Source organism: Drosophila bipectinata, chromosome 4 (genome assembly GCF_030179905.1).
Source record: "Drosophila bipectinata strain 14024-0381.07 chromosome 4, DbipHiC1v2, whole genome shotgun sequence".
NCBI classification, from domain to species: Eukaryota; Metazoa; Arthropoda; class Insecta; order Diptera; family Drosophilidae; genus Drosophila; species Drosophila bipectinata.
In genome coordinates, this window is record NC_091740.1 from 325,227 (window position 1) to 337,088 (window position 11,862).

Consider the following 11,862-nt stretch of genomic DNA (forward strand, 5'->3'; position numbering starts at 1 on the left):
AATTTGAGATTATCTGCTTGTTCCAAAAGACCCAGAAAACACAATAAAAAAACAGTTAGCCTAAACAACCCTATTTTAGTGTTATCGTGATTGACATTTATTTGCAAATTAAGCACAAGATTTTATTTTTATGGAACGTATCGAGACGAAACAAAATTTGAGATTATCTGCTTTTTCCAAAAGACCCAGAAACACCCTTCAAAAAACAGTCAGCCTAAACAACCCTATTTTAGTGTTTTCGTGTCTCACATTTATTTGCAAGTTAAGCACAAAAATTTATTGTTATGGAACGTATCGAGACGAAACAAAAATTTGAGTTCTACTAAAAAGTGAACAAAAGACGGCGAACTCAACCACTGATTTTCCAGATTATCTGCTTGTTCCAAAAGACCCAGAAAAACCATTAAAAAAAGAGTCAGCCTAAACAACCTTATTTTAGTGTTTTCGTGTCTAACATTTATTTGCAAGCACAAGATTTAATGCTATGGAACGTATCGAGACAAAACAGAACTACTACAGTTCTATTAAAATGGGAACAAAAGACGAGGAACTCAACCATTGATTTTCCAGATTATCTGCTTGTTCCAAAAGACCCAGAAAAACCATTAAAAAAACAGTCAGCCTAAACAACCTTATTTTAGTGATTTCGTGTCTCACATTTATTTGCAAGTTAAACACAAGAATTTATTATTATGTAACGTATCGACACGAAACAAAACTTCGAGTTATATTAAAACGAGAACAAAAGATGGCGCACTCATTCATTGATTTTCCCAGAGTATCTGCTGGTTCCAAAATACCCAGAAAAACCATTAAAAAAACAGTCAGCCTAAACAACCTTATTTTAGTGTTTTCGTGTCTCACATTTATTTGCAAATTAAGCACAAGATTTTATTTTTATGGAACGTATCGGGACGAAACAAAAATTTGAGATTATCTGCTTGTTCCAAAAGACCCAGAAAACACATTAAAAAAACAGTCAGCCTAAACAACCCTATTTTAGTGTTATCGTGATTGACATTTATTTGCAAATTAAGCACAAGATTTTATTTTTATGGAACGTATCGAGACGAAACAAAATTTGAGATTATCTGCTTTTTCCAAAAGACCCAGAAACACCCTTCAAAAAACAGTCAGCCTAAACAACCCTATTTTAGTGTTTTCGTGTCTCACATTTATTTGCAAGTTAAGCACAAGAATTTATTGTTATGGAACGTATCGAGACGAAACAAAAATTTGAGGTCTACTAAAAAGTGAACAAACGGCGGCTCACTCATTCGTTTATTCTTTCAGATTATCTTCTTGTTCCAGTAAGCCTAAGAAATCGTAGTTCAGTGTTTTCGTGTCTCACATTTATTTGCAAGTTAAGCACAAGAATTAATGCTATGGAACGTATCGAGACAAAACAGAACTTCGACAGTTGTATTAAAATGGGAACAAAAGACGAGGAACTCAACCATTGATTTTTCAGATTATCTGCTTGTTCCAAAAGACCCAGAAAAACCATTAAAAAAACAGTCAGCCTAAACAACCTTATTTTAGTGTTTTCGTGTCTAACATTTATTGCAAGCTAAGCACAAGAATTAATGCTATGGAACGTATCGAGACAAAACAGAACTTCGACAGTTGTATTAAAATGGGAACAAAAGACGAGGAACTCAACCATTGATTTTCCAGATTATCTGTTTGTTCCAAAAGACCCAGAAAAACCATTAAAAAAACAGTCAGCCTAAACTACCTTATTTTAGTGTTTTCGTGTCTCACATTTATTTGCAAGTTACGCACAAGAATTTATTGTTATGTAACGTTTCGAGACGAAACAAAACTTCGACAGTTCTACAAAAAGTGAAAAAAAGACGGCGCACTCATTCATTGATTTTCCCAGAGTATCTGCTGGTTCCAAAAGACCCAGAAAAACCATTAAAAAAACAGTCAGCCTAAACAACCTTATTTTAGTGTTTTCGTGTCTCACATTTATTTGCAAGTTAAGCACAAGAATTTATTGTTATGGAACGTATCGAGACGACACAAAAATTTGAGTTCTACTAAAAAGTGAACAAAAGACGGCGAACTCAACCACTGATTTTCCAGATTATCTGCTTGTTCCAAAAGACCCAGAAAAACCATTAAAAAAAGAGTCAGCCTAAACAACCTTATTTTAGTGTTTTCGTGTCTAACATTTATTTGCAAGCACAAGAATTAATGCTATGGAACGTATCGAGACAAAACAGAACTTCTACAGTTCTATTAAAATGGGAACAAAAGACGGCGAACTCAACCATTGATTTTCCAGATTATCTGCTTGTTCCAAAAGACCCAGAAAAACCATTAAACAAACAGTCAGCCTAAACAACCTTATTTAAGTGTTTTCGTGTCTCACATTTATTTGCAAGTTAAACACAAGAATTTATTATTATGTAACGTATCGAGACGAAACAAAACTTCGACAGTTCTACAAAAAGTGAAAAAAAGACGGCGCACTCATTCATTGATTTTTCCAGATTATCTGCTTGTTCCAAAAGACCCAGAAACACCATTAAAAAAACAGTCAGCCTAAACAACATTTATTTGCAAATTAAGCACAAGATTTTATTTTTATGGAACGTATCGGGACGAAACAAAAATTTGAGATTATCTGCTTGTTCCAAAAGACCCAGAAAACACAATAAAAAAACAGTCAGCCTAAACAACCCTATTTTAGTGTTATCGTGATTGACATTTATTTGCAAATTAAGCACAAGATTTTATTTTTATGGAACGTATCGAGACGAAACAAAATTTGAGATTATCTGCTTTTTCCAAAAGACCCAGAAACACCCTTCAAAAAACAGTCAGCCTAAACAACCCTATTTTAGTGTTTTCGTGTCTCACATTTATTTGCAAGTTAAGAACAAGAATTTATTGTTATGGAACGTATCGAGACGAAACAAAAATTTGAGTTCTACTAAAAAGTGAACAAAAGACGGCGAACTCAACCACTGATTTTCCAGATTATCTGCTTGTTCCAAAAGACCCAGAAAAACCATTAAAAAAAGAGTCAGCCTAAACAACCTTATTTTAGTGTTTTCGTGTCTAACATTTATTTGCAAGCACAAGAATTAATGCTATGGAACGTATCGAGACAAAACAGAACTTCTACAGTTCTATTAAAATGGGAACAAAAGACGGCGAACTCAACCATTGATTTTCCTGATTATCTGCTTGTTCCAAAAGTCCCAGAAAAACCATTAAAAAACAGTCAGCCTAAACAACCTTATTTTAGTGTTTTCGTGATTGACATTTATTTGCAAGTTAAGCACAAGAATTTATGCTATGGAACGTATCGAGACAAAACCGAACTTCGACAGTTCTATTAAAATGGGAACAAAAGACGAGGAACTCAACCATTGATTTTCCAGATTATCTGCTTGTTCCAAAAGACCCAGAAAAACCATTAAAAAAACAGTCAGCCTTATCAACCTTATTTTAGTGTTTTCGTGTTTCACATTTATTTGCAAGTTAAACACAAGAATTTATTATTATGTAACGTATCGACACGAAACAAAACTTCGAGTTATATTAAAACGAGAACAAAAGATGGCGCACTCATTCATTGATTTTCCCAGAGTATCTGCTGGTTCCAAAAGACCCAGAAAAACCATTAAAAAAACAGTCAGCCTAAACAACCTTATTTTAGTGTTTTCGTGTCTCACATTTATTTGCAAATTAAGCACAAGATTTTATTTTTATGGAACGTATCGGGACGAAACAAAAATTTGAGATTATCTGCTTGTTCCAAAAGACCCAGAAACACCCTTCAAAAAACAGTCAGCCTAAACAACCCTATTTTAGTGTTTTCGTGTCTCACATTTATTTGCAAGTTAAGCACAAGAATTTATTGTTATGGAACGTATCGAGACGAAACAAAAATTTGAGGTCTACTAAAAAGTGAACAAACGGCGGCTCACTCATTCGTTTATTCTTTCAGATTATCTTCTTGTTCCAGTAAGCCTAAGTGTTTATGAATAGTGGACTGTATTATGGTTTTTATTATAGTTTTATGCATTTATTTTCACTATTTAGCGGGTTTACAATACTTTAAGCGGGGTTGCTATCAGCGAGCGGTTGCGGTTAATATCAACAAGCGAATGCGGCCGGCTTGCAAAACGTGCATAAAAAGAACAGAAAAACGATCGCGTGATGTTCTAATACTAACGCATTGCACTGCAATTTCGGCTATGCGTGTGAGCTTAAAGCTCCCAAATGGTTACAATACAATGATGTGCGCAAAAATAGGTACTATAGGTAAAAGGTAAAAATAGGTAATAGGTAAATAAGCAAAAGTAAAGAAGCAAATGTAATACTATTTAAATGCAACAAAAAGACGAACTATTTCCCAACATACCGGCCCCCCTGAACGACGGTTCAGTTCTAAGGAAGCACAGCAATTTTCGTAATAGGGCGCTTGTAGATTCCCTTGGCGGTTTTAACGGTGACCACCCGAACCCTCTGATCCTGGCCAGGATGAACTTCGGTGACTCGTCCTAGCATCCACTTGCTTGGCGGTTGATTGGGCTCCTTCAGCACAACCAGTGTGTCCACGGCAACATTTGGAGCATCTTGATGCCATTTCGTGCGAGGTTGAAGCGTGCTGAGATACTCGAGATTCCAACGTTTCCAGAAACCTTGAACCTTGGCCTGTAGTTGTCTCCAGCGCTGCAGTCTGTTGATATTTACATCCAGGAAAGATGGTTCTGGTACCGAAGTGAGAGGCTGACCTGTTAGAAAATGAGAAGGAGTTAGCGGGTTAAGACTGTGATCGCTAGGTGCGCATAAAGGGCGAGAGTTCAGAAGCCCTTCAATCTGAATTAACAGGGTCGAATACTCCTCGAATGTCAAGGCACTGCTGCCAATGACTCGTTTTAAGTGCAGCTTTATGGATCTCACACCAGTCTCCCAAATGCCTCCGAAATGGGGAGCAGATGGCGGAATGAAATGCCAATTAATCTCGTGGCTGGCCATGAAGCTTGAAATTTCTTCATCTTGACTTTGAGCTATTGCCATTCGTTGCATTTCAGCTAAATCTCTTTTGGCTCCATGGAAAGTCGTTCCATTGTCCGAGTATAAATCCGATATAGGTCCACGTCGAGACCAAAAGCGTTTGAAAGCGGCTATAAAGGCGGATGTCGTCAAATCGCTGACCAATTCTATGTGAATCGCTTTTGTAGATAGGCAGACAAAGATCGCAAACCAAGCTTTGCCAAATCTTGGTGTCCGGCCTGTCGATGTTTTGATTGACACAGGTCCAGCATAATCCAATCCAGTGTGCAGAAAACAACGGGCGGGTTGAACTCGAAACTCCGGTAAATCAGCCATAAGTTGAGAACTCGTGTGTCTTCGCTGCAGAAAGCAAGTTCTGCAATTGAATACAGTTTTGCGGACGAGGTTCCGAGCTCCTAGAATCCAATACCTTTGGCGTAGACTATGAAACGTGTATTCGACTCCAGCGTGTAACAATGCAGCATGTTGATAGCGAACTAGCAGACCAGCTATTGGAGATTCCTTAGGAAGGAGAATGGGATGCTTTGCGTCATAAGTAGCTATAGAATTATCGATGCGACCACCAACACGCATTACTCTCTGCTCGTCTAAAAGGGTGTGTAGCGGATCAACTTCGATTTCTTCGACAATGGCTGTCCGGTAGTTAACTGCTTGTACTCCACGTTGAAGAACTCCTCTTGAGCGTGCGTAAAAATCTTAGCTCGTGCATATTGTAGCTCCCACGCCGATAGGAATGGTGAAAGTCGATTCCTCTCACGAAGACGATGAACGAAGCGAAGGCAGTAGCTGACTATCCTTAATAAACGGGACCATGAGGAGGATTTGTTGATCATACAAGATAGCGAATTTCCGTCGTCGGAAATGTGTAGATTAACTTTCGTTTCAGCCTTCATCTCTAGGCAGGCCTCTTCTTCTGTCGACAGAACAAACTTAGCTTTAACAGGTGGCCAAGCTGAACGTGACTGAGATAGCCAAGGTGGTCCATTCCACCATATTTGATGATCCACGAGGTCCTTTGGCAGTACTCCTCGCGATGCGCAGTCTGCGGGATTATCACCACTTCGAATATGTTGCCAGCAGCTGCGTGGGCAAACCTCTAGAATTTCAGCAGTGCGGTTGCAAACATAGGTGTTCCAAGTCCTAGGCGGAGAAGATAGCCAATGCAGGACTATTTCAGAGTCTGACCAACAATTAATTCTGGAAATAGGAACAGTTAATGATTGCTTGACCAGATAAATCAGTTTAGAGAGTAAATGAGCTGCGTTTAACTCTAGTCGCGGAATGGAGATAGGCTTAATAGGGGCTACGCGAGTTTTAGCCATAATCAGTTTGACAGCATATCCATTGTTGACTTCGACGCGGCTATAGATGACGGCAGCATACGCTTGAGATGATGCATCAGCAAATCCGTGCAGTTCCATTTCTTGATGTGGTGCAGATATGTAGCGAGGAACTCGACAAGTTTCCAATAAATGCATTTCCGATGCAAACTGTTGCCATCGTGTACATATTTGCTGCGGTAGTACTTCATTCCAATCGACAGAACTTAGCCAACTATCTTGAAATAGGATCTTCAGAAAAACAACAGTTGGCGAAAGCAAACCCAGCGGGTCGTAGATCTTGGCTAGTTCTGAAAGCAATATGCGTTTAGTAAGAGCAGTCGTAAATGCGGGGGTTTCTAATTTGAAGAAAATATAGTCCGGTTTTGGTTCCCAACACAATCCCAGGACTTTAACAAATCGAATTGAGCGGTCTTCCTCTAAATCCTCTGGTGGATACTCACAAATCTCCTTTGGCAACGACTTTAAAAGGGCGTAACAGTTTGAGCTCCACTTTCGCAATTTGAATTGAGCTTCGCTAAGAAGCAGAATCAATTCATCTTTGAGTGCAATGAGATCCTTGATGTTGTCGCATCCAGTAGGAATATCATCAACGTACGCGTCTCTGTTGAGCACGACAGCAGCGGTGGGATACAATTCGGCATAGTCATTCGAGAGCTGTTTAAGAACTCGAACTGCAATAAACGGCGATGAAGCTAATCCATATGTTACTGTCAACAGTCGATAATGATTCAGCGTAGCGTTTTCATCCTTCCTCCAAACTATGCGTTGGTACTGTGTATGTTCGTCCGACACCAAAATGCCTCTAAACATCTTCTCGATGTCTGCACAAAATACATAACGATGCTGACGAAATCGAAGGCATACTCCAATTAAGTCCCGTTGAATAGGCGGTCCTATATGCAGTCGCGAATTAAGAGAATGACCCGTGGAATCCTTTCCAGAGCCGTCAAATACCACTCGGCAACGTGTGGTAGTACTATCTGGCTTAAAAACTGCATGGTGTGCCAAATAGTTGTAGCGTGCGGGATCCTCACCGCCTGCAGCAGCCGGAATCAATTCCATATGTCCTCGATTTAAATAATCATCCATGAAATCCACATATTGTTGTTTGGGTGCAGGGAATCTGCGACGTTTCCTTTCCAAAGCGGCGAAGCGGTTTTAAAGCCTGTGGCAAAGTGGAGCCAATTGGCGTGCGGGGCTCCTTGAATGGGTATTGAACAATATAAACACCATCTTCTCTACGAGCATGTGTTTTCAGAAAATGTTGTTCGGCGGGATCACTGGCGTCTATCGTTGTTTTACTCGGATGCACTTGTTCCATGTCCATAAATGAGCGAACTAAGGAATCCAAATCTTCATAAGCGTGATGAACTTGTGCGTGCGTAGATGCTTTGTTACCATCAGTGTAGCTGCCTGTAATAACCCAACCAAAATTAGTATGCAGTGCGATGGGGTATTCGATACCAAACTCTCGGCGATGTCCAGTATATAAGTTCCACAGCTGATCAGCGCCTAAGATAACGTCGATTTTGCCCGGAGATCCAAACGTCGGGTCAGCTAGCGGTAGGCTGCGAATCTTGGTCCAAATAGTTGCATTTGATTTGACCTGCTGAGCTGGAATCGTAGAAGTTAGAGAACTCATAATTAGACAAGAGACTTCCAATGATGCAGTCGTGGTTCTTGAGAGTAAGGTGAAGCTAGCGCGACCTCGGCTAACACCAGCCGGGTTAGCACCTAAACCAACTACCGAAATGCGGGCATGCGTGCGAGGAATTCCGATCCTTTGGATAAACGACTCAGATACCATGGTTATTGTTGATCCAGTATCGAGCAATAACCTACACGAGGTCTCGTTTCCCCATGTGTCAATAACATTGGCGACAACAGTTGGCAGTAGGGCTGGATTGTTGGCCCTCTCCAAAATATGATGGCTAACAGCGGCAGTATTCGTATCAGCGGCAGTCGAGTGCGCAGGTGCCACAGGAACCGATCTTGCTTCAATCGGGTGTACTAACGTGTGGTGCTTAGCGTTGCACTGACGGCAAGTGTTCGATGAATTACAATCCCTGACTTGATGCGATCGACTCAAGCAGTTGAAGCATAATTTTGTATCCTTGGCGAAGGTGCGGCGGCTGACTACATCCAGTGCCTTGAATTCATTGCATGAATATATAGAATGCTGTCCTTGGCAATATATACATTCGCGAGACGACTGAGTTGATCCACTGGCATGAAAAGCGGCTTGGCGGCGTCTACTCTGGGCTGGTCTTGAGGGTTGCATTGCGGGTAAATCCTGACAAGACTCCAAAGTATCACAATGAGCGAAAAGAAAGGCGAACAGCTCCTCTATGGTGACGTCTTCAGTGGCCGATAAACTGCAGTTGGCCCAAGCTTGTTTAATTTCTGAACCTAACTTTGACAGCAAAATATGAATGAGCCATACATCGCGGCTGTCACAGTTCAGCGCATGTAAGCCTCGAATGCATTCGTCGGCCGAGTCAATTACCTTGCGTAATTCAGCAATATTCGAATTGTTAGCGGTTGGCAACGATAAAAAATTCTGAACAAACGATCGAGCGATGAGCGACCTTTTATTATAACGATTTTCTAATTTTTCCCATGCGTCTTGGTAATTATCATTACAGACGGCAATATGTTTAATTAGGGACAGTGCTTCTCCCTCCAGATATGATTTGAGATAATGAAACTTTTGGCACTTGGAGAGCTTTTCGTTACTATTTACTGAGCTTAAGAACAGATCACTAAACTGGCTCCAATCCTCATATTTACCAGAAAATGTGGGAATCCGAATTTTCTCAAACCTTAAATCAGCAGTTCCCGATGAAGTATGAATTTTCTCCAAAAGGTTGTTTTGTCCCTCAAATAGGCGTTCCACTGTACTTGAAAGTAGAATGTTCGACTGGTCCTGTCCATGATCCTGACCTCCCATGTCCTTGATGGCGTTACTAAAAATAGCATGCGCGGCGTAGAACTTGTCTTCGTATTCGGGTATGTCCAATCCAGGGTCTTCATATCCCTCCTCCAAGTGAAATTCCACTAACTCATCTGAGAGCTCCATAAAGTGGTTGAAAGTGGCGACCAAACGCTCCAGCTTGAATTGCAATGTTTCCACATTCTCACATCTTTGTGAAAACTCCACAGCACTGTTGAGGGTGCGCGTTATTTGCCCCTTGCAGGCACCACGTTGTTGAATCGTTCTATGCATTATCGCGTTCATGATGAAAAAACGGTAAATTTGTCTCTAATGTTCACAAAAGTAAATGCACAAATAAACGCGGGTATCCGGCTCGAACGGACCAAAATTTGTTATGTTTATGAATAGTGGACTGTATTATGGTTTTTATTATAGTTTTATGCATTTATTTTCACTATTTAGCGGGTTTACAATACTTTAAGCGGGGTTGCTATCAGCGAGCGGTTGCGGTTAATATCAACAAGCGAATGCGGCCGGCTTGCAAAACGTGCATAAAAAGAACAGAAAAACGATCGCGTGATGTTCTAATACTAACGCATTGCACTGCAATTTCGGCTATGCGTGTGAGCTTAAAGCTCCCAAATGGTTACAATACAATGATGTGCGCAAAAATAGGTACTATAGGTAATAGGTCAAAATAGGTAATAGGTAAATAAGCAAAAGTAAAGAAGCAAATGTAATACTATTTAAATGCAACAAAAAGACGAACTATTTCCCAACACTAAGAAATCGTAGTTCAGTGTTTTCGTGTCTCACATTTATTTGCAAGTTAAGCACAAGAATTAATGCTATGGAACGTATCGAGACAAAACAGAACTTCGACAGTTGTATTAAAATGGGAACAAAAGACGAGGAACTCAACCATTGATTTTCCAGATTATCTGCTTGTTCCAAAAGACCCAGAAAAACCATTAAAAAAACAGTCAGCCTAAACAACCTTATTTTAGTGTTTTCGTGTCTAACATTTATTTGCAAGTTAAGCACAAGAAATAATGCTATGGAACGTATCGAGACAAAACAGAACTTCGACAGTTGTATTAAAATGGGAACAAAAGACGAGGAACTCAACCATTGATTTTCCAGATTATCTGTTTGTTCCAAAAGACCAAGAAAAACCATTAAAAAAACAGTCAGCCTAAACAACCCTATTTTAGTGTTATCGTGATTGACATTTATTTGCAAATTAAGCACAAGATTTTATTTTTATGGAACGTATCGAGACGAAACAAAATTTGAGATTATCTGCTTTTTCGAAAAGACCCAGAAACACCCTTCAAAAAACAGTCAGCCTAAACAACCCTATTTTAGTGTTTTCGTGTCGCACATTTATTTGCAAGTTAAGCACAAGAATTTATTGTTATGGAACGTATCGAGACGAAACAAAAATTTGAGGTCTACTAAAAAGTGAACAAACGGCGGCTCACTCATTCGTTTATTCTTTCAGATTATGTTCTTGTTCCAGTAAGCCTAAGAAATCGTAGTTCAGTGTTTTCGTGTCTCACATTTATTTGCAAGTTAAGCACAAGAATTTATTGTTATGGAACGTATCGAGACGACACAAAAATTTGAGTTCTACTAAAAAGTGAACAAAAGACGGCGAACTCAACCACTGATTTTTCAGATTATCTGCTTGTTCCAAAAGACCCAGAAAAACCATTAAAAAAAGAGTCAGCCTAAACAACCTTATTTTAGTGTTTTCGTGTCTAACATTTATTTGCAAGTTAAGCACAAGAATTAATGCTATGGAACGTATCGAGACAAAACAGAACTTCTACAGTTCTATTAAAATGGGAACAAAAGACGGCGCACTCATTCATTGATTTTCCCAGAGTATCTGCTGGTTCCAAAAGACCCAGAAAAACCATTAAAAAAACAGTCAGCCTAAACAACCTTATTTTAGTGTTTTCGTGTCTCACATTTATTTGCAAGTTAAGCACAAGAATTTATTGTTATGGAACGTATCGAGACGAAACAAATATTTGAGTTCTACAAAAAGTGAACAAAAGACGGCGAACTCAACCACTGATTTTCCAGATTATCTGCTTGTTCCAAAAGACCCAGAAAAACCATTAAAAAAAGAGTCAGCCTAAACAACCTTATTTTAGTGTTTTCGTGTCTAACATTTATTTGCAAGCACAAGAATTAATGCTATGGAACGTATCGAGACAAAACAGAACTTCTACAGTTCTATTAAAATGGGAACAAAAGACGGCGAACTCAACCATTGATTTTCCAGATTATCTGCTTGTTCCAAAAGACCCAGAAAAACCATTAAACAAACAGTCAGCCTAAACAACCTTATTTAAGTGTTTTCGTGTCTCACATTTATTTGCAAGTTAAACACAAGAATTTATTATTATGTAACGTATCGAGACGAAACAAAACTTCGACAGTTCTATTTAAACGAGAACAAAAGATGGCGCACTCATTCATTGATTTTTCCAGATTATCTGCTTGTTCCAAAAGACCCAGAAACACCCTTAA

The 11,862-nt window shown here is 39.4% G+C and overlaps 2 protein-coding genes across 2 annotated transcripts; both read right to left on the bottom strand.

Moving 5' to 3' along the window:
- Positions 1 to 4,410: 4,410 nt before the first annotated feature.
- LOC138926825 (uncharacterized) lies at positions 4,411 to 5,504 on the bottom strand. Its single transcript, XM_070282379.1, has 2 exons — positions 5,450 to 5,504; positions 4,411 to 5,258 (listed from the first exon to the last, which is right to left on the bottom strand). The coding sequence occupies exons 1-2, from the start codon at positions 5,502 to 5,504 to the stop codon at positions 4,411 to 4,413; spliced, it is 903 nt and encodes a 300-aa protein (XP_070138480.1).
- A 123-nt stretch (positions 5,505 to 5,627) lies between these two features.
- On the bottom strand, positions 5,628 to 7,445 carry LOC138926827 (uncharacterized). Its single transcript, XM_070282380.1, has one exon. The coding sequence runs from the start codon at positions 7,443 to 7,445 to the stop codon at positions 5,628 to 5,630; it is 1,818 nt and encodes a 605-aa protein (XP_070138481.1).
- Positions 7,446 to 11,862: the final 4,417 nt, after the last annotated feature.

Bases quoted from the DNA above. Each gene is read 5' to 3' on its own strand.
- LOC138926827 (XM_070282380.1), bottom strand. From the start codon at position 7,445: ATGGAATTGATTCCGGCTGCTGCAGGCGGTGAGGATCCCGCACGCTAC.
- LOC138926825 (XM_070282379.1), bottom strand. From the start codon at position 5,504: ATGCTGCATTGTTACACGCTGGAGTCGAATACACGTTTCATAGTCTAC. The intron at 5,259-5,449 runs GTATTGGATTCT...AAACATCGACAG, and splicing joins TTTCATAGTCTACGCCAAAG to GCCGGACACCAAGATTTGGC.